This window comes from Ammodytes marinus (assembly GCF_949987685.1).
Source record: "Ammodytes marinus genome assembly, chromosome: 3".
Taxonomy (NCBI): domain Eukaryota; kingdom Metazoa; phylum Chordata; class Actinopteri; order Uranoscopiformes; family Ammodytidae; genus Ammodytes; species Ammodytes marinus.
This window is the reverse complement of record NC_137232.1, coordinates 13,700,361-13,720,360: the sequence shown is the minus strand read 5'-3', so window position 1 is coordinate 13,720,360 and position 20,000 is coordinate 13,700,361. Positions and strand designations below refer to the sequence as shown.

Sequence of the window (20,000 nt, the reverse complement as noted above, 5' to 3'; positions counted from 1 at the left end):
TTTCACAGCTAAAGTTTAGTATGTTTAGCTTCACTGTTGTTTGAGGCTGAAAGGACAGAGACAGACACTTGATTGATTACATTGTAGTTCTTAATTGAATCGATATACACAGTACAGGACTATTCTTCTGTTTTGACGTCTCTATTGTTCTTCATAATTGATTAGAAAAAATCAATTCTCACATGAGTTCTATTGCTGTGAACAGTGCTGCATCGTCATTATGTTGTTATCTGTACGTCATTAAAGGTGTACTCAGTGATTCTGCAAGATACTTGATTTCAGATTAACTTTTTGTGCTGTCCGTACTGTGTGTGCTCTGAAAAAAAATCTGGTGTTAATTAATACACAGCCTAGTAAACTGGTATGTAAACAAAGGGTGCCAACTGCCCACCATTGCTAACAACATACCCATTTACAGAGCCTAGGCTGCGTATTAACACTGGAACACAGTACGGACAGGTAGCTGGAGATATTTACTGATTTTGACAACAAGCGTTCTCCAGAATCACATACTCTACCTTTAACTCACAAATAAAAACAATAGTGATGGATATTCTATGTTCTATTTTTCTAAAAAACAAAAAAATTTAATGTTGCACTTGTTACATCAGCTTTGGATAAAAGCATCAGCTAAATAAAATGTAATGTAATGTATTGTTCTGTCCAGGCATAACGGTGGATAAATATGGCGTGATCTTCTTTGTGGACGGAACCATGATTAGACGGATTGATCAGAATGGAATCATCTCCACTCTGCTGGGCTTCAATGACCTGACCTCTGCCAGACCCCTCAGCTGCGACTCTGTGATGGATATCTCTCAGGTACGATATTGTGTGTGTGTGTGTGTGCGTGTGTGTGTGTGTGTGTGTGTGTGTGTGTGTGTGTGTGTGTGTGTGTGTGTGTATGTGTGTGTGTGTGTGTCGGCGTGTGGGCGTGTGTGTGTGTGTGTGTGTGTGTATATCTTCTGCTGTACGTCCAGGTTTTTTCTTAGCAGTATAATCAACAACTGAAACATTTCTTGGGCTCTTCTTGGGATTTTTCTGAGCTCCTGCACCAGGTAAACGCTGCCATACTGAGAAATACAGAGAGAGTTTTGTGGAGCTGGTAGGCTTAATCAACTTTGTGTCAACTCATTTGGCAATGACTTTCATGTAACCGACATTCATTTACATGACAAAGTTACGCACCATAGCTTTATGTATTTGTTTACAAGCTAATACAAATTGAAAATTGAAAAACAATAGACTATGGAGCTTCCATGTCTGTGTCAAGTGATCAGACATCCACATTAAAGGCCTCTGACCTATCGCTGTAGGCAGATGATGAGGATGACCCATGAACTTATTGTCTGTCAACTCACACACACATGGTCACTAATGCATGCACACACACGCACATACACATGGTCAGACACATGTACACACACACACACATACACACACACACACACACACACACACACACACCAATGCACACAAACACATGTGCAAACACACACACACACACACACACACACACACACACCAATGCACACAAACACATATTCAAACACACGTAAACAAACACACACATGATCACTTATGCATGCAAACACATGTACACACACACATACACACACTCGGACCCACACACACACACACATGGTCTAACACATGTACAGGCCCCCAGGCAAGGACACTGCACTGAGGACACATTACTTTCTGGTCCACTGAATTTTCTTTGGGGTGAAGAGACAGATTTTCGTGGCCGTTATTTTCTGACATTATAATATTTAACCTACAGGATTTGGACATTGTTTTTCACCTGGCCAGGAAGGTGTCATGGAGGGATTTTTTTTTTTTTTTTTTTTACTGATTTGTTAATTTTTTTATAGTTATATACTTAAATGGTGCTCTAAACGTCTTTGGCGTCAGAAACCTCCTTTCAAAGCAAGGCCCATTTATTTACACAGCACAATTTAGTCACAAGGTAATTCAAAGTGCTTAATAAGGCTATGTATACAAATAGGCCTACATTTAAAAAAATGAAGACATGAGAAAATATTGCATAAAAAGATAGTGAAAACAAAAAATGGAAAAAAACAGGCAGACAAATGCCGAAAAGTTAATATAAATTGCATTAAAAGTAAACAGAAAAGCTCTGTCTCTCAATCAAACAAAGTCAAAAAATACAACCCTTAAAAAATAGAGAAAATGCATTTTTAGGACCTGTACATAATGTATATATATATATACCTCTATTTAACTACATTAATCACACTATACTCTATTTGATCATGCTATTGTCTGGACACTTGGGCTTTTTGCATTCTTCACATGCACTATGTCACATTTATCCCTTGTATTAGGTTATTAATATTGCAATGACAATACATTCCTGAGTGCTTGAGACATTACCTAGACGCACTCACCAAATGAAACAGCCCTTCGGCCTCTTGCCCTTTCTAAATGATGACTGATCGTCCCTCTAACAACATATCAGGCTTTTAACAAATTGGATATGATTGGATGTTGTCCAATTTGCCGGGTCGCCCTCGCATATGTATTCCCAATGGGGATTTCTTAGGAATATAAAATGAAGTGCCATTTATTTATTTGTATTTTTTTTTTAAACTTGTTTTAAACTTTTTTTGGAGACATAGCCTCAAACGAACATACGTTAAGTAATGAGTAAAGAAAAAAGAGGGAAACACGAAAATAATAATAATAATAATAATAATAATTAAGAGTAAAAATAATACTTTCTAACCCACAAATGGGATACGAAAAGGTGAATGAAATACTGTTGCTGCTACAATGGTAACCTCATTTGTCACAGTGACCTAGAAATGCAAATTGCCATAACCTTTATCACTAGAATTGACTAAAGGGGCAAAATATCCAGGTCACATGTACTTTAATATGAAATAAATTGATACCTTGTTGCCCACCATATCATATGCTTTAATAAGAATGTGTTTTGGAAGAAGAAAAAAAAAAGCTTAATTCTATTTTGTATGTAAGTGAGTACAAAGGTGAGCCAAAAGCTTTCTTTATTTTGCATTTTATTGCACTTGATAGTAGCAGATCTTGAGGACATATTCACTGATTTTGATCAAAAAGTGATTTTTGACAACAACTGGTTCTATATTATTTGACATATCTCATCTTATTCCCACACATACAGGAGACTAACAGTTGCATACAGGTAGTGCAGAAACATGTATTTGACTTAAAGGGGGGAAGAGGGGGGAGAGGGAGGGAGGGGGGTGGAGGACATTCAATTTCTTAAAACCTATATCTTGTCAACACTAGTGCTTAAATATTTCATGAGGGAGAGTGTGGTGTGTGTGTGTGTGTGTGTGTGTGTGTGTGTGTGTGTGTGTGTGTGTGTGTGTGTGTGTGTGTGTGTGTGTGTGTGTGTGTGTGTGTGTGTGTGTGTGTGTGTGTGTGTGTGTGTGTGTGTGTGTGTGTGTGTGTGTGTGTGTGTGTGTGTGTGTGTGTGTGTGTGTGTGTGTGTGTGGCTCGGGGGAGCTGCTGCTAAGGAGGTTTTCACGGCACTCTTGACTGATGAGGGGATATATCCCAAGCCACCGTCCCATATGCTGTGTAACCTGATAATACCCCCCTCCACACATTCATACACACACAGACACACACACACACACACATACACCTTTTATACAGTGGGGCAGCTGTCAGTAGGACCTGCCAGTCAATGCTACCACCAGCACAAAAAAATATATAAAATAAAATAATATTCCAAAAATACTCTCGTCAGCAATAGGAGGTTAGGCACGGATGTGCACCAACAGAACGGGAATGGTAAAGTGGGAATGGGAACAGGTCTCCCTTGCAAAAGAGTTTCCGGTCTCAATGGGATTTACCTGTATAAATGTATTTAGAAATAAATACATATAATACCTTAATACATTTTTACAAATGTGAGCGAGGTCAAGCTATTTTTCACATTTATTTGCATGATAATAAAAAGTCAAGGTAGCACTTTACAATAAGGGTACATTCATTTACTGTTAGCTGCTCAGCTAATGCTTGCTTAGCATTAACTAAATGTTAATGCTTATTTACTAAGACTTAGGCAATACTTAGTTAAGCATTGACTATGCTAGGTTAACTAATGTCTATTCAGCATCACCAGCATCAAGCAGCTATATGCGGTTAGTTAATCTGTGGTTAATGTTCATTAAGCTTCAACTAACAGTTAATAATGTTCCCTTGGGGGCGCCCTTAGCTCAGTTGGTAGGGCGTCCCCCCCATGGGCCTTGGCCAGCAGCGGACCCGGGTTCGATTCCAGCCCGCGGTCGTTCTCTGCGTGTCACTCCCCTCTCTGCCCCATTTCAACTCTGTCTCTACACTATCAATAATGCATAAAAATGCCCAAAAACATCTTTAAATAATGTTCCCTTATTTTAAAGTGTTACCAAAGTTAAAATAAAGAAAGGTTGCACAATGAATTGAGAAAGGATTTCTCATGGCACAGATGTCATAGCGAGATAACAATGGCCCCATCATCAGAGGAGAGAGAGAGAAAGGCCTATGAGACATTTCTGTTTGTCAAGTAATAATAATAACAATAATAATATATTTAATTTATATACAGTAGCTCTTTTCTCGCACTCAAAGCGCTTTACATAGGAGCACAACAGTAATAAGCACAGATGAGGTACGGCCAATAGTAATGAAGACTGCGATATGCTTTCTGCAGAGTAACTGTGGGTCTAAGTAAAGGGGTTGGCGAGTGTTTGAAGAAGCTAGATGCTAGATATGGTACGTGGCCCGGATGAATTTTTAATGGATGCTTTTTACTGTCTGAGTGTCTCCGGCAGTGAAGCTGGGCCGATTTGTCATCGTTGTAGTGCTGCAGACAGGGGTTGGTGAGCATCTATAGGTGCTAGTGTGTGTGTGTGTGTGTGTGTGTGTGTGTGTGTGTGTGTGTGTGTGTGTGTGTGTGTGTGTGTGTGTGTGTGTGTGTGTGTGTGTGTGTGTGTGTGTGTGTGTGTGTGTGTGTGTGTGTGTGTGTGTGTGTATTTGTGTGTGTGAGAGCATGGGAGAGGGATGGAGTTTTCCCCCCAGGGTTGGAAATGGGCAGCTGGAGGCTTTGCTCTCTTCAATGCATACTATTTCACACACACACACACACACACACACACACACACACACACACACACAGCAGGATCTGTTTGCCAGTTGTACTCGATAACAGACACAATGGGGCAAGAAACACACTAGTGCATTCTCATGTATCGGGCTCAAGACATCAATCAAATCCTATCATTACAACCAAGAATGCTCTTCTTTACACAGACACACACACACACACATGCACACGCGCACACACACACACACACACACAAACACACACACACAATATTAAATAAAAATTTTGGGGGGATTATGAAATGACTGTTATGGTGGTTATGGCTAAACTATGGTGTCTAGGAGGTGTCATGGAGATAATTGAAACCTAATTCAGGGTCTAAATTGTGTGCTCTGGAATGACTAATGTGTGCCCCCTCGATTTAATGATTTGTGCGCATGGATTACTTAATTTGTGCTTTGATTTAATGGCTACTTTCAAGCTCTGTCTCACGCTTGTCTCCCAAACCATAGTCACAAAACCATTTCTTTGTAAGAAATCTAGCTAAGTGTATCATTATAAATAAACTATCTACTTACACAAGACACCTTTTGAATGTCAAGTTTTTTTGTGGCATAATCTAGTTCCAAAACAAAAGCTGCAATTTGTGTGGCTTTTGTCCGCAAATTTACACACACACACACACACACACAGTATCCTAGCCTGACATCAACACTTTTTAAAACATCTATTCAACTATTTATCATGCATTGCAAACAATTACATTATGCAACGTTGCATGTTGAATCTTATTGAGGACAGCTGTTCAAAAATAGCATAAAGTTAACACATTGAAACACATTTTTACTTGAGCATTAATGTACACAGCATTACAACCACCAGCCATGGCATGTATCAGGGGCATGAAAAGCATAATATTTTCGCCCAACAACCCACAAATAACTGACGGTTTTGCCTGATATGAATTGTCTGACTGTCTGCCATGATTAAATCAATTTGGTTGCGTGATTCGGCGTTGTAGCTGTAGGCTATATAGTATGACAAGCGCTCTCACACAATACACCACCAGAAAGCCCTTGTTTTTAATGCACAAGTTATACATGTTAACATAGATTTGAGTGCAGTTTGTGTGCCCATTGACTACAGAAATACCAAGTGCAGAGCTGATTATATAGTAAGTATTTTTTCAAATTAGCCACAGTCAACATGCTCCACTTCACTGATTAGGGGAACATACACTGTTAGCAACGTGTGACATGCTTAAATGGGATTTTTACCAAAAGTTTAAAAAAATATATGTAATTTAAAATAAAATTCCTAACAGATTTTGATGAGGCTCAGCACTATAAGGATATTTAAAAAAAAACATGTCTAGATAAACTAGTAATGCACTCTATCTTATCCATCTAAATATCCTAATATCGTAGTCTTTTACCCTTAGATTGGGGCCAATTCTGTCGCCCTAAAGGGTTAATTAATACAAATTAAAAATGAATGAAGTTATAGGCTGCTGTGCCACTTTGCATAAAAATGCTCATTCTTAATTTGGAGATGCTGGTATTGTTCCTGCTGTTGTGTGAATGTTTTTAATAATTAATATAAATGAGAAGATTATTCAGTGACGGGAACATAATGGGTAAGACTAATTAATCTAAGGTACTATAGAGACTCTGTTAAATTGTAGAGAAACATTAAAAGTGGTTAAAATCCAACTTAAAAACCACACATTTTAGACGTTGTCACAGGGATGGCATGTGGTAAAAGAAGTTTGAAGTTCAGACTATGCTACTGTATATATATTTTTCATTAAGAACAAAATGAATCATAAATCAGACAATAACCAACATATGAACAAATCCTTCCGTAATAACCTTCAGAATAGTGCTGAGATTGATTGTGGAAAGTTAAGTTGATGTAGATGCTTTGGAAGTTGCGAATTTTGGTTCAGAGTTTTGAAAAAATCTAATGTTGAGATAATGTCTGTTAAAGATGGTTGTATAGGAGAAATATACAGACACAAACAGACAATGTTTATTCAAATTAATACCTAAAAGTACATTTGGGACCTTTTATTTATACTAGTATGAAATAAGACATATTGTGGAAGCAAGACAAAAATCTCAAAAATAACCAGTGCTTGAAAACGTTTATTCTTTTGCCTGCTTTCTCTTGCCTGTATCTGATAATTCCAGGCTTCCTCACCACTGTTCTTATCATCCTTAATCTTTAAAATCACGTTTAGTATTTTTTCCTTTTCAACAGTAGCCTTCATCGATTGCTGTTTGGGTCCTTATCAGAAAATAAATTGTTTTAAAGGTGTTTTTGCTCTGAGCCTAAGCTAGTAGATAGTACAGCTTTTTTTCACAGCAGTCTTTGTTGTAATGCAATTTTCCCTTGAGGAGACTGTTACACTTCAGATAAAGTGAACAATGTTTGGATCAATACTGGAGGATGCTCCGGGTTTGTATGTGACCTAAGCTTGATATATATCCTTTTCTTATTTTTTTGTGAGCAAGTTTTTTTTTATTACATTTGTTTTTGATCAACGATAGGTAAAACATTTTCCATCATTGACAATACTTACACAAAATACAAAACATATATATATATATACTGTACATGATAAACATGTATGTGCAAAATAATTAGACTTGCAATTTAAAAGGCTAATATTCTTAATGTATTTCTTTTATGTTTTTTCTTCTCAGGTGCGTCTTGAGTGGCCCACAGACCTCGCAGTATCTCCCATGGACAACTCTCTCTACGTCTTGGACAACAATGTAGTTCTACAGATCTCCGGAAACCACCAAGTCCGAATAGTAGCGGGACGTCCCATGCATTGCCAAGTGCCCGGGATCGACCACTTCCTCTTGAGCAAAGTAGCAATCCACGCTACATTAGAATCTGCCAACGCCTTAGCCGTCTCTCACAATGGCATCTTATACATCGCCGAATCGGACGAAAAGAAAATCAACAGAGTTCGACAGGTGTCCACGAACGGAGAGATTTCATTGGTTGCCGGGGCGGCTAGCGGCTGCGACTGCAAAAACGACGCCAACTGTGACTGTTACTCTGGCGACGAAGGCTACGCTAAAGACGCTAAATTGAACGCGCCGTCTTCTCTGGCTGTGTGTCCGGATGGGGAGCTTTTCATCGCCGATTTGGCCAACATTCGCATCCGCTACGTACGCAAGAACAAGCCCTATCTCAACCCGCTGAGCATGTATGAAGTATCCTCGCCGATCAACGATGAACTGTATCTGTTCGACGCCAACGGAAGCCATATTTTCACGCAGAGTTTGACCACGGGAGACCACCTCTACAATCTGACCTACACGGGAGTGGGAGATTTGGGCAGTATCACGGACGAGAACAAGAATACAGTGATTATAAGGAGAGATACGACTGGGATGCCACTGTGGTTGATGGTGCCAGACGGGCAGACATTTTGGTTCACGATAGGCACAAACAACGCCCTGAAGACAGTCGCCGCCCAGGGGCAAGAGCTGGCTGTCATGACCTACCATGGAAGCTCAGGTCTCCTAGCAACCAAGACCAACGAGAATGGATGGACCACCTTCTTTGAGTAAGTACATTTTTAAAATATATATTTTTTTAAATGTTGTTAAAATCATTATAAGAAAAGTCTGGACCCAATTTAGGATGATTATAGATTACTGCCTCAACCCAGAGCGCAACCATATACAGCACTGGAAAACAATTATGAGATCACTCCAAATATTCAGTGTCTTTTAATTTTTTCCAGAGCTGTAGATGTTATATTACGGTAAGGCGAGAGTACAAGTTTTTCCAGAAATGTTTGGATAAATATGCAAATGTGTCAATATCTAACTAATTGTGCGTACATTTGCATCTCTCTAAAAACCAAAAAAACTAGATGTCAGATAAAGCCAGTGTTAAGATCTTTATTTCACTTTTACAACACATTACAGTTCAAAGTTTGAACAGAACATGTTTTGGATTTCATTTTATACCGTAGATTAAAAAAAAATCTATATCTTAGCATGCAAAAGAAAATGCATTTTCTGCATGTTTTTTAACAGACAGAAATGCCTACAGTGTCTTGCTTGAAATATAATATATAGTCTTTAAAATGCAATTTCTTTGATATCCTTACTGTAAGCTCTGTGTTTGCGATATAGCCCTAAATATCAAGCTACTGTACTGAAGACATCTTTGAGATCTGAGTGTTATTGTGACCCTTCTGTAACCTTGTTTTGCCTTGCTGTCTGTATCACTCATATACCAGACCTGTGAAGTATATGGGTGTAATCCTATTTGCTGTTATCGTGCCAAATAGGATTACGGGTTGATATGCTACTAGCCAGCAGTGACAGAGAGCACACCAACGCTTGTTTAGATTGTGAATACTGGAGAAAAATACTGTATATCTGATGTGTAAATGTACTTATAGGACAACAACAAAGCATTACAATACATGGATGGATGGATGGATGGATGGATGGATGGATGGATGGATGGATGGATGGATGGATGGATGGATGGATGGATGGATGGATGGATGGATGGATGGATGGATGGATGGATGGATGGATGGATGGATGGATGGATAGATAGATAGATAGATAGATAGATAGATAGATAGATAGATAGATAGATAGATAGATAGATAGATAGATAGATAGATAGATAGATAGATAGATAGATAGATAGATAGATAGATAGATAGATAGATAGATAGATAGATAATATCCACTATACCCCTAAAATGTACACATATGCCCACACCCCACAGTATTGAAGCCTTGTATTAAATGTACTAGTGACTCAATCTGTGTCTTTGCTTAATACATTGTACCAAGGGACGCTGTGCTAACTGGATGTCACTACGAACTGTGTGATTAAACAGATTGGCTGGTCGGACATCTGTTACACCTCGCGGGAGGATTCTCACACTTCTGACACACACACACACACTCACTCTCACTTTGAAACTTACACACACACACACACACACACACACACACACACACACACACACACACTCTCACTTTCAAACACACACAAGCCTTGACACATACACACATCACAACACACACACACACGCTCACTCTCACTTTGAAACATACACACACACACACACACACACACACACTCTCACTTTCAAACACACACACACACCTTGACAAACATCTTGACACACACACACACACATACTCACTCTCACTTTCAAACACACACACACACTCACTTTCAAACACACACACACCTTGACAAACATCTTGACACACACATACACACACACACACACTCTTTGGTTAATCTGAACCGACATTTATCACCTGTGTTTGATTGCGGTCGTCGCGGACATGGTTGCTAGACATTTTCTCAAGGTAGAGTGAATCGCCTGCAGCGTCAACAGCACAAGCCAGTGGCCGGCTGGAACGTCTGAATCATTTTTATTCTTTTTTGACTTTCTGTAAAATGTGAAAGGTTGCTCGTAGTAACAGCAGTTTTGAGAATACGTTTTACTGTAATGTAAAGAGAAGACAGAGATATTTTAGCATCGGTGACGTAAAGGAATTTAAATACATTAATAATTTGTCCCCTGTGGAGTCAGTAATTCTGGAGAATGCTTGTTGTCAAAATCACTTTTTTGTCAAAATCAGTGAATATCTCCTCATGATCCGCTACCTGTGTGTGCTCTGAAAAAAGTATCTCATGCTCTGTAAACTGGTACTGTATGTGAACAAAAGGGCATTCTAAGAAATGATCCTACTGTAGCCAGCAACATGCCCATTGCCCATTTAAGGAGCCTAGGCTGTGCATTAACACTGGATTTTCTTTCAGTACACACTACACAGTACGGACAGGTAGTGAGGAGATATTCACTGATCAAGCCAAACAGTGATTTTGACAATAATCGTTGATTGCACCTTTAAATATGGATCCATTCCATTCACTGGATAAAGAGAGTGTTTGTGCTTGCCTTCACCTCTTCACAAAAGACACAACAGAGTCCACACACACCAAAGAAATCTCATTCTAGACCATCTGCCCGGCGCAGCTTGATGGCTGACCCAGGGTCTCTCTCCGTCTCAATTAAAGCCCAGAACAGGCACCATTCCCTCGGCTTTGCCGCTGTGGTATAATGGGTCTTGCCTGGTTCTTCTCAGCTTGACTATTAGTTTGTTTCTTCCCCAGGATAAGAGGGTTATTTGGGGGGGCAGGGCGCGAGAGGCAGAAGGGAGCGGACTGCCTTTCCCCATGGATAACCAAAAGTCCATTCGTATCTCATCACCTCTGTGTCACACGCTAGCTCCCTGACCTTTCAAGCTGTGAACCAAACAATAGGCCGGACACTTCGAATCAGCGTCCCCCTCGGACGGAAATAGCCTCAGTTGTATGAGTTATTCTCAAATATTTTTTCTGTTCCCCCCTTTGTCCGCCTGAGGGAATTTTACACACTCATGATGTGTGAAGAAAGTATACAGAAGATGACTTTGGAGATATGTTTGAAGCTTAAGTCAGTCAGGCCATTGTTTCAACTCCATTAAAGGTGGAGTCAGTGATTCTGGAGAACGCTTGTTGTCAAAATCACTTTTTTGTGAAAATCAGTGAATATCTCCTCATGATACGCTACCTGTCCGTAACGTGTGTGCGCTGGGGAAGGGGTGGGGGTTGCAATTGCATTAATACACAGCCTAGGCTCTGTAAACTGGCAGGTAAACAAAGGGTATGTTAACAAAGAAGCAAAACCGTAGATACCGTAGCAACATGCCAGTTTACAGAGCCTTGGCTTTGTATTAACATTGGATTTGTTTCATCACACTGACAGGTAGCAGATCATGAAAAAAGTCACTAATATTGAAAAAAAAATATTTATAAAAACAAGCATTCTCCAGAATCACTGACTTCACCTTTAACAGTTGTTTTGTATGATCTTTCTGTTCTTATTGATGTATTAAAAATCAAACATGAAAACATTGGCTTGAACCCCTGTGGCTAAAGCACATGATTTGTTACTAAGTAGAAGCATTGCTCCGCTGCTAATTGGAGGCTAAGAAAAACAATTAAGAATCAGCCCGAACGCAAACTTGAATTAATAGATTTACAGTAAACCCTTAAGCCAATGCGTTTAACATTACAATACCGTCATTAGTGAGGTTAGAAGAGCATCTGCATTGTCTCAGCTCAAGAGGTTACCGAGCATTACAACAGCAAGACCCACTGGCATTTCTTTTGTTCTCATGCAGTCCTGTGTGTGTGTGTGTGTGTGTGTGTGTGTGTGTGTGTGTGTGTGTGTGTGTGTGTGTGTGTGTGTGTGTGTGTGTGTGTGTGTGTGTGTGTGTGTGTGTGTGTGTGTGTGTGTGTGTGTGTGTGTGGGTGGGTGGGTGGGTGCGTGTGTGTGTTTGTGGTTGGTGCATTCATCCACATTAATTTCAATATTACAGGCTGGATAGGGCAAAAGTACACATGCATTAAAGGTGGAGTCAGTGATTCTGGAGAATGCTTGCTGTCAAAATCAAATAATATATATCCACAACCTGTCCGTACTGTGTGTGCGCTGAAAAAAAAATCTGGTGTTAAAACACAGTCAAGGCTCTGTAAACGGTAATGTTGCTAGCTACGGTGGTGGGGCCCCTTTGTTAACATACCCTTTGTTTACGGGCCAGTTTACAGAACCTAGGCTGTGTACTAACAACAGATTTTTTTCAGCACGCACACAGTACGCTGTAGTAGCGGATTGTGAGGAGAAATTAACTGATTTTGTCGGAAGTGATTTTGACAACAAGCGCTCTCCAGAATCACTGACTCCACCTTTAATAAGGGTTAAGTGTTTAGCAGTTCACTTTGTTTCACTAGTGATACATGGAGGTTTCTTTTTCAATCCCGACAGAAGCAAATTAAGTCCTGACCCTCCGGTGGCAAACCGACCTTTAAAGATAATTATTCCAGACAAACAAACATTCTGTAATGGCTCCAAATGAAACACACACACACACACACACGCACACACACACACACACACACACACAGGGTTAGGGTAATTAGAATATGAATGACACAAATACACACACACACACACACTTTGGCTTGTAGGTACATCTGATGTCATTGTTCAATTTGAAAGAGAGAAACCGGGACTAGAATAATTCCTTTTTCTTAATTCTATTATTCTATCCATCCGTTATTTTTTTCATTTGTAAAACTCATGCTTTGGAAAAGTCTGCTGCGAGCAATTTGTAAACTCTGCCAAAATTCATGTTTAAATTAAGGAAATGAACAGTTACGACCCCACAACTTAGTTTAGTATTTTATTTATTTTTGTTAAAGGTAGAGTGTACCTTTATCATTAAAGGTGCTATACGAGGAGCTTTTAAATATTTCTGAAAGAGTCTAATTTTTCTTCTGATGATCATAAATTACATATAGCAGCAAATGAGACCATCAGTGCAAATAATACAATTTTTATATAGTTTTTCTTAATGCCTTTGTCATGGGAATGATCACCCAGGAACAACACTTCCGCTTTTGTCCAAAGTGGCGCTAGAATTTTAATTAACGGAAAGTTCTTCAGAGCACCTTTAAACACTACATCGGTTATATGCAATGTTATTGTGATGCCCATTTCAAATTCAATCTAACTAACTAACTAACTAACCAAAAGTGGTAACATTCAGATAATGTGTAACTTCTATTTTATTCACCGCAAAAAAACGTTGATTTTAGAGTATGTTGAACATTGGGAAAAAACATCTCGCTGATAAAATATGAGCAGCATCCAAATCAAAAGAGATGAAATGCTTTAGATGTATAAATGCCTTTCACTATTTAGTGTTTCCTGAAGTGGAATGACTAGCGGTTAGAAATGCATCTTATAAATCCCCAGTCCCTTCGTACAGACAGCTGAGATCAGATAACATGATTCCTATCTCACTCCGTCTTTTCCATATTGGATATTTGAGATGGCAGGCAGCGCTGAGACAATACATCCGTAAACCAGCTCCCCCGCGAAAATAAAAGCCCCTAATAAATGAAATACAGGCTCATTTATTATAACACACACACACACACACACACATACACACACACACACACACACACACACACACACACACACACACACACACACACACACACACACATACACACACACTCACACACACACATGGACTTTTATTGTGGTGTAGAAAATAAGTATTCATTCTAAGTAATGTACCGTTCACCGCTCACTCACTCACTTACTCCAATTCTGGAACACTGTCATTCTGGAACACTGCATGGCAATCTGTAGAAGATTTTCAAAATAGTTCTATCTGTGCTGACATTCTATCTCTGCCCGACTGAAATTGACTGATTTGTAGTCAAGGGAGACGGTGTATCTTTTCAAGGAGACACACCTCTAAGACCCGGTTTCATAGACTGTATAATGAGATTAGCTGATAGCGCTAATCTTTTAAGCTAATATGAGCAGTTTTCCAGATGTGAATAAGGTGTGTGTATGTGTGTGTGTGTGTGTGTGTGTGTGCGTGTGCACGTGTGTGTGTGTGTGTGCTTTGTCGTATTAGCCGTGACAGTTTTTCCCTTGTCGGTAGCTGTGTATATTTATTGTGATCTTCTTTCCATCCCTTTGAACTTAAAATTTAAGTTGAATTTAAATTAAAGGTGCAGTTTGTAAATGGAATTGGTGTTTTGTCAGAACAGACTTGGTAGAAATGGAATTTATTTTTCATTAATTTCAAGTATTTATTATAGATTTAAATTATTGTATTATCTCTTGAAATACAAAATGTTATTACTTTAGGATGAGCCTTTTACATTTTGTTTGAGCAGGCTTGCCGCCATGTTTCTATAGAAGCACAGAATAGACAAACTTAACGGCCTTACATGTTTTTATATACAGTGGGCGTCCTGGGGAAATGAACCTGTTGGACGACCAAGAAGAAGAAGTACTATAGAATAAATAACTAAATACATCTTCACCTCATCACTTGATATTGTGGAAAGACTTGAGGCAGTGGTGGATGATGCCATCTTTAGGTACTAGCTTCTTGTCCTTGAAGGCCACCGTAGCTTCTGTTCCTTCTCAGATCGAGAGTAGTTAGCAAGGGAGCGCTGCTATGACCACAAGATGCCTCCAAAATACACCTTTATCACACACTGTACCTTTAAAGTCACATTCACATCGCATTGGAAGACATAGAAAAGTCCAATCTCTTTGCTGTTTATAAATAGCAAACTGCAGCAGACATTGCTCACTGTTTAAACGCTGTGTTGATTATGCTTCAGTGATTAAACCGTTGAGTTATGACTTTTACTACCTCTCGATGCCAACGCCAATGGATTCACTGCTGCGTTCATTGCCTGTGTGTCGACACATTTACACAATTTGTGACACCAACAGGGAAATATCAGACAAAAATCCCTTTTCCTTAATTACCACTAGAACAGTTTATCGTAGAAAGCAACTCATAATCACGTTCAATCTCAGATGACAGGGCAATTCGTCAGATTTAATTTAAGTACTTGAATTTATATAGGATTTTTATACCTGACCTGCAGTGATGATTGTGTGTGCTTGAACATCATTTAAATCCCCTAAAAGGTGCACTGTGTAACTTTGGGTGTGTCAGAGAAGTAATCATTTTCTAAGGTATATTCTCATAACTGAATAAACAAACTTCCGTCACTGGAAAATGTGATCCCTGGAACACAGTCCGAAGTTAGAAAGCTTCCTGATACATATTCTGAACATATTCTAGTCTTACGTTTGGTTCCTGGTGCCTCAAGATAATTTTGATTCATGATGATAGAATTATTCAATACTAAGAATTCCACATAGAGTAAATAGCCTATGTTTTGTAAATTAACTGCAGGCTCTGTGAATGTAAACAAACCCCCCTCATCTGAAATACTGCATAGTGCCCCTTTAACATCAATGTATTTCTTTGTAGGTATGACAGTTACGGGCGCCTGACTAACGTGACTTACCCGACCGGGCGAGTGAGCAGTTACCGTACCAACAGTGACAGCTCTGTGCGCGTTCAGACAGAGGGGTCCAGCAAAGAGGACGTCACCGTGACAACCAACCTGTCAGCCTCTGGAACATTCTACACACTCATGCAAGGTCAGTTTTTTTTAAAGTTTTTTTTTGCTTCTTTAGATGGTTTGGAGGGATGGAGATGAAATGGGGCAGAGAGGGGAATAACATGCAGAGAACGACCCGGGCTGGATTTTAACCCAGGTCTGCCTTGAAGAGGACTGAACCTCCTCATTTCATATATAGGTTTTTCAGCGCTGTATTTTGCACGGTTTTATTTGTTGGATACAAAAGTGTTAACTTTTACAAGTTTAATTTAACAAGTTTGAACAGCTCATCATTGATTTCACCTCTATCTAACTACAGATGTTTCAGAAACATGCTGTATGTCTGAAAACCTAGGCAAATATAACTCTTTCCATGGCTGTATTGAAGGGTTAATTGATTTTTTTTCTGATTTGGGTAAGCTGCTGACCTTCAAATGAAGATGTAATGTCTCGCTCGGCTATTTATCACGTACAGCGCTTACTCACAGTGATATTTATCGCTCTTCTGTTTTAATAAAATGTGTAATGCCACTCCCATTCACCAGAATAGAAAAATATATTGACTTTCTGTCACAAATACAATTATTGGGCCGCTCCGGTGGCGTAGTGGAGAGAGTGCATACCATATTGGCTCCGGCCTTCGTTGCAGTGGTCGCGGGTTAAAATCCGACCCGTGGACCTTTACTGCATGTCATCCCCCCCTCTCTCTGTCTCCCCATTTCAACTCTGTACTATCAAATAAAACTTGAAAATGTCCAAAAATTATCTAAAAAAAAAAATAATAATTTAAAGCACAAAGCTGGTGGCCATATGAGCTCCTCCCTCCAGGTTGAGTTAATACAGTGAGAGAGACACAGGCAGAGGGCAGACTGATATTGTAGCTAAATCCACCATATTTGTCTTACTGTACGTTTTTCAGGCATTTTGATATCCTGTTTTGTACTCCAACAATACCTTAATCGATTACAATAGGACAGTTTTGAACTTTAGAGACGTGAGATGTATATCTCCGGTTCACTCTTACTCAAAGGACCGGTCACCTCAGAGTCTTAACCTTGTCATGGACATTAGCGTGACAGAATGGCGGCACCAGGAACTCCAATGTTCATTCATTCATTCATTAATTGTCTCTACGCTGGTGATCACATAACACACATGACCGCACCGCCTTCAAGATTCCTTTATGGTCATCTGGTTATGTGTGTGTGTGTGTGTGTGTGTGTGTGTGTGTGTGTGTGTGTGTGTGTGTGTGTGTGTGTGTGTGTGTGTGTGTGTGTGTGTGTGTGTGTGTCTGTCTGTGTCTGTGACAGTGTGTGTCACAGACACAGACAGACACTTTGATTTAAGAATAGTTGAAGATGTTACTTTTTTAAGAAAAGGAGACAGAAACCCCCCCTTTAACTATGCATTTAGTTAAAGGTGCAGTGTGTAATATGACATTATCAAGAAAGCCACCCCCTGTATCTAGGCAACGGAAAACATTTGTGGTCATGTGAGATATATGTTTTCAAGCCCCTCTCATTTCCCCATGGCCCTGAAAGAGAGGACCTCATGGTACTGTGGTAAGCATGTTTTTTTCACCAAAATAGGTATTTTGCATGTAAAAGTACATTTTCTTGCTGTCAACTTAATCAACTGTTGTGCCAAAGCAAATGTATTCACGTAGAAAAACTTCTATCATACGTGTTGATGAACTACCAACATATGAAACCATGTGATGCTGATAACTGAAGATTAGCCTGAAATGCTAAGAGAGGTAGTTTTTTCTCAAATTGTGGTGGTGGGGGAAAGTGAGCCAAATGCTGTGGGGGAAAGTGAGCCACTGTCTCACTTTCCCCCACCATGAGGCACAAGTTAAGTTTAGTCTTAAACATATTTTAATGTAATATTACATAACATATGTTTTATTTTAATGTCATACACATTGTAAAAAAAGCCATCATGCCAAGGAAATACACCAGGAAGACGGCCTGGGGCAACCACACGGAAAGAGCACCTTCTCATCTGTCCCTGTAACCTTCAGGGCTGGAATGTAGAGTAGGCCTAGTTGAAGAGTATGACAGGCTGATGTTATAATCCAGTTGGGTCTTCGCCTGTGTTCTGAGTTCCAGGCTGTTCTCGCTGGTTCTGATTTTCCTATGCTTTGACCCCCAGACACTAGCTGGCTCTAAGGGTCCTGTGTTCTGACCCCCAGACTGTGTTCTAATCTAACTGGTTCTATCTTTCATTTGAATCGTATTAAAACCTTTTGAATTATAATATGTTGTATTTGATTTTGTTCAGAGTTACTTTCAAGTGTTTAGAACATTTGCTTTGCTTAATTGACCAAATCCCATCATTTTACTAGTCCGACATTAGTTCTGGAATGTGTGGCTAGCTTTCAGGATTCTTACTGTTACAATATGTGTTGTTAAGGTAGTTTCAGAGTGGAAAAAGTAAGTGGATCAGTTTACCCCACAGCTGGGGTAAAGTGAGCCACATGACAACTTTTTTTAAAACAATCATATTTTCACTGCCCTTTGTCTTGAAAACATTCTGCTAATGCCCATTTCTAGGAAACATCCTGAATTAATGGGAAATGTGTAAATTTGAGTGATAAATCATTTTAGCTCGCTTAGAGGGGAGCAAATGTAAAAAGTGGCTCAGATTACCCCGTTCTCCCCTACTTATGGATATTATAATTACTTTCTACAAAATCTGCTAGGAAATAAAACCCACAATTCTACACACTGCAGGTTTAAAGATCACTTATCCAGATTAGTTTAGCTCAAACACTGGTAGTCAGAGTTTAGCAAAAGCCTCTACAAGCTAAAATAAATAATAATAATTGAACTATTCCTTTAAGCAGACCACTTGAATATCAGTGCAGAAAGCCAGGTAGCTCTTGTGCTCGGCTGGATGCCTGTATTAGCTTCAAATCCCTCATTTCAGCAGTATTCCTCAGGTTAATCTGGTCCCTAGAGGCTCCTTTAGGCTTTAGCTTTAGCTAGAGTTAGAGTGTGTGTGTGTGTGTGTGTGTGTGTGTGTGTGTGTGTGTGTGTGTGTGTGTGTGTGTGTGCGTGCGTGCGTGCGTGCGTGCGTGTGTGAGTAGAGTCTGCCCCGGGGCGCGTGCTGAATCCCTGAAGTGTCTGTATGATGGAGAGAGGGAACGGGCCACTGGAAGGTCAACACCGACTCATCTGACCAGTTCTCTTCACTCAGCAACTCAAGAATATACAGTATATATATATACAGCTCTGGAAAAAATGAAGAGACCACTCCAAATGTTCAGTGTCTCTCGTTTTACTCTTTATAGGCATATGTTTGAGTAGAATGAACATTTTGGTTTTATAATATAAACTACTGACAACATTTCTACCAAATTCTCCCCAAAAATATTGTCATTAAGAGCATTTCCAATAAGTAATATAGAGAAGATTTAAGAAAAATCCAGACGCGTCTCTTATCTTATCCATAGCTGTATGAGCTCAACATAGAAGTTATATTGTAAAATAAATCTATATAAATAAATCCTTACAGTAACTTTAATGTGACATATCAAAGCTATAGTGCGTTACTTTTGTCATTTACAATAAACTTGTACTGTGAATTTTTATAGATAAGACAGATATTATCGATGTGTAAAACTCTTATATGGATATGCCTTCTATTTTTTATTGTTTTTTGCAACAACAACAACAAATATGATAAAATAAATCTAAATAAATCATTCTTCATAGTCTATCTAAAATGGCATGGTAACATAAAGAAATAATAGTTTAGCCTATTTTTTTAAGATTATTTTTTGACATTTTCAAGCTTTATTAGACAGTACAGAGTTGAAATGGGG

General features: G+C 39.2%; 1 protein-coding gene across 1 annotated transcript in view; it reads left to right on the top strand.

Moving 5' to 3' along the window:
• Positions 1-20,000, top strand: part of tenm4 (teneurin transmembrane protein 4) — a gene marked incomplete at both ends in the record, with an annotated part of 180,674 nt that overhangs the window by 135,920 nt on the left and 24,754 nt on the right. The window contains 3 exons of the mRNA XM_080054064.1: positions 668-822; positions 7,807-8,684; positions 16,039-16,211. Of these exons, the coding sequence (XP_079910190.1) occupies positions 668-822; positions 7,807-8,684; positions 16,039-16,211 (1,206 nt within the window). The remainder of the gene's footprint in view (positions 1-667; positions 823-7,806; positions 8,685-16,038; positions 16,212-20,000) is intronic.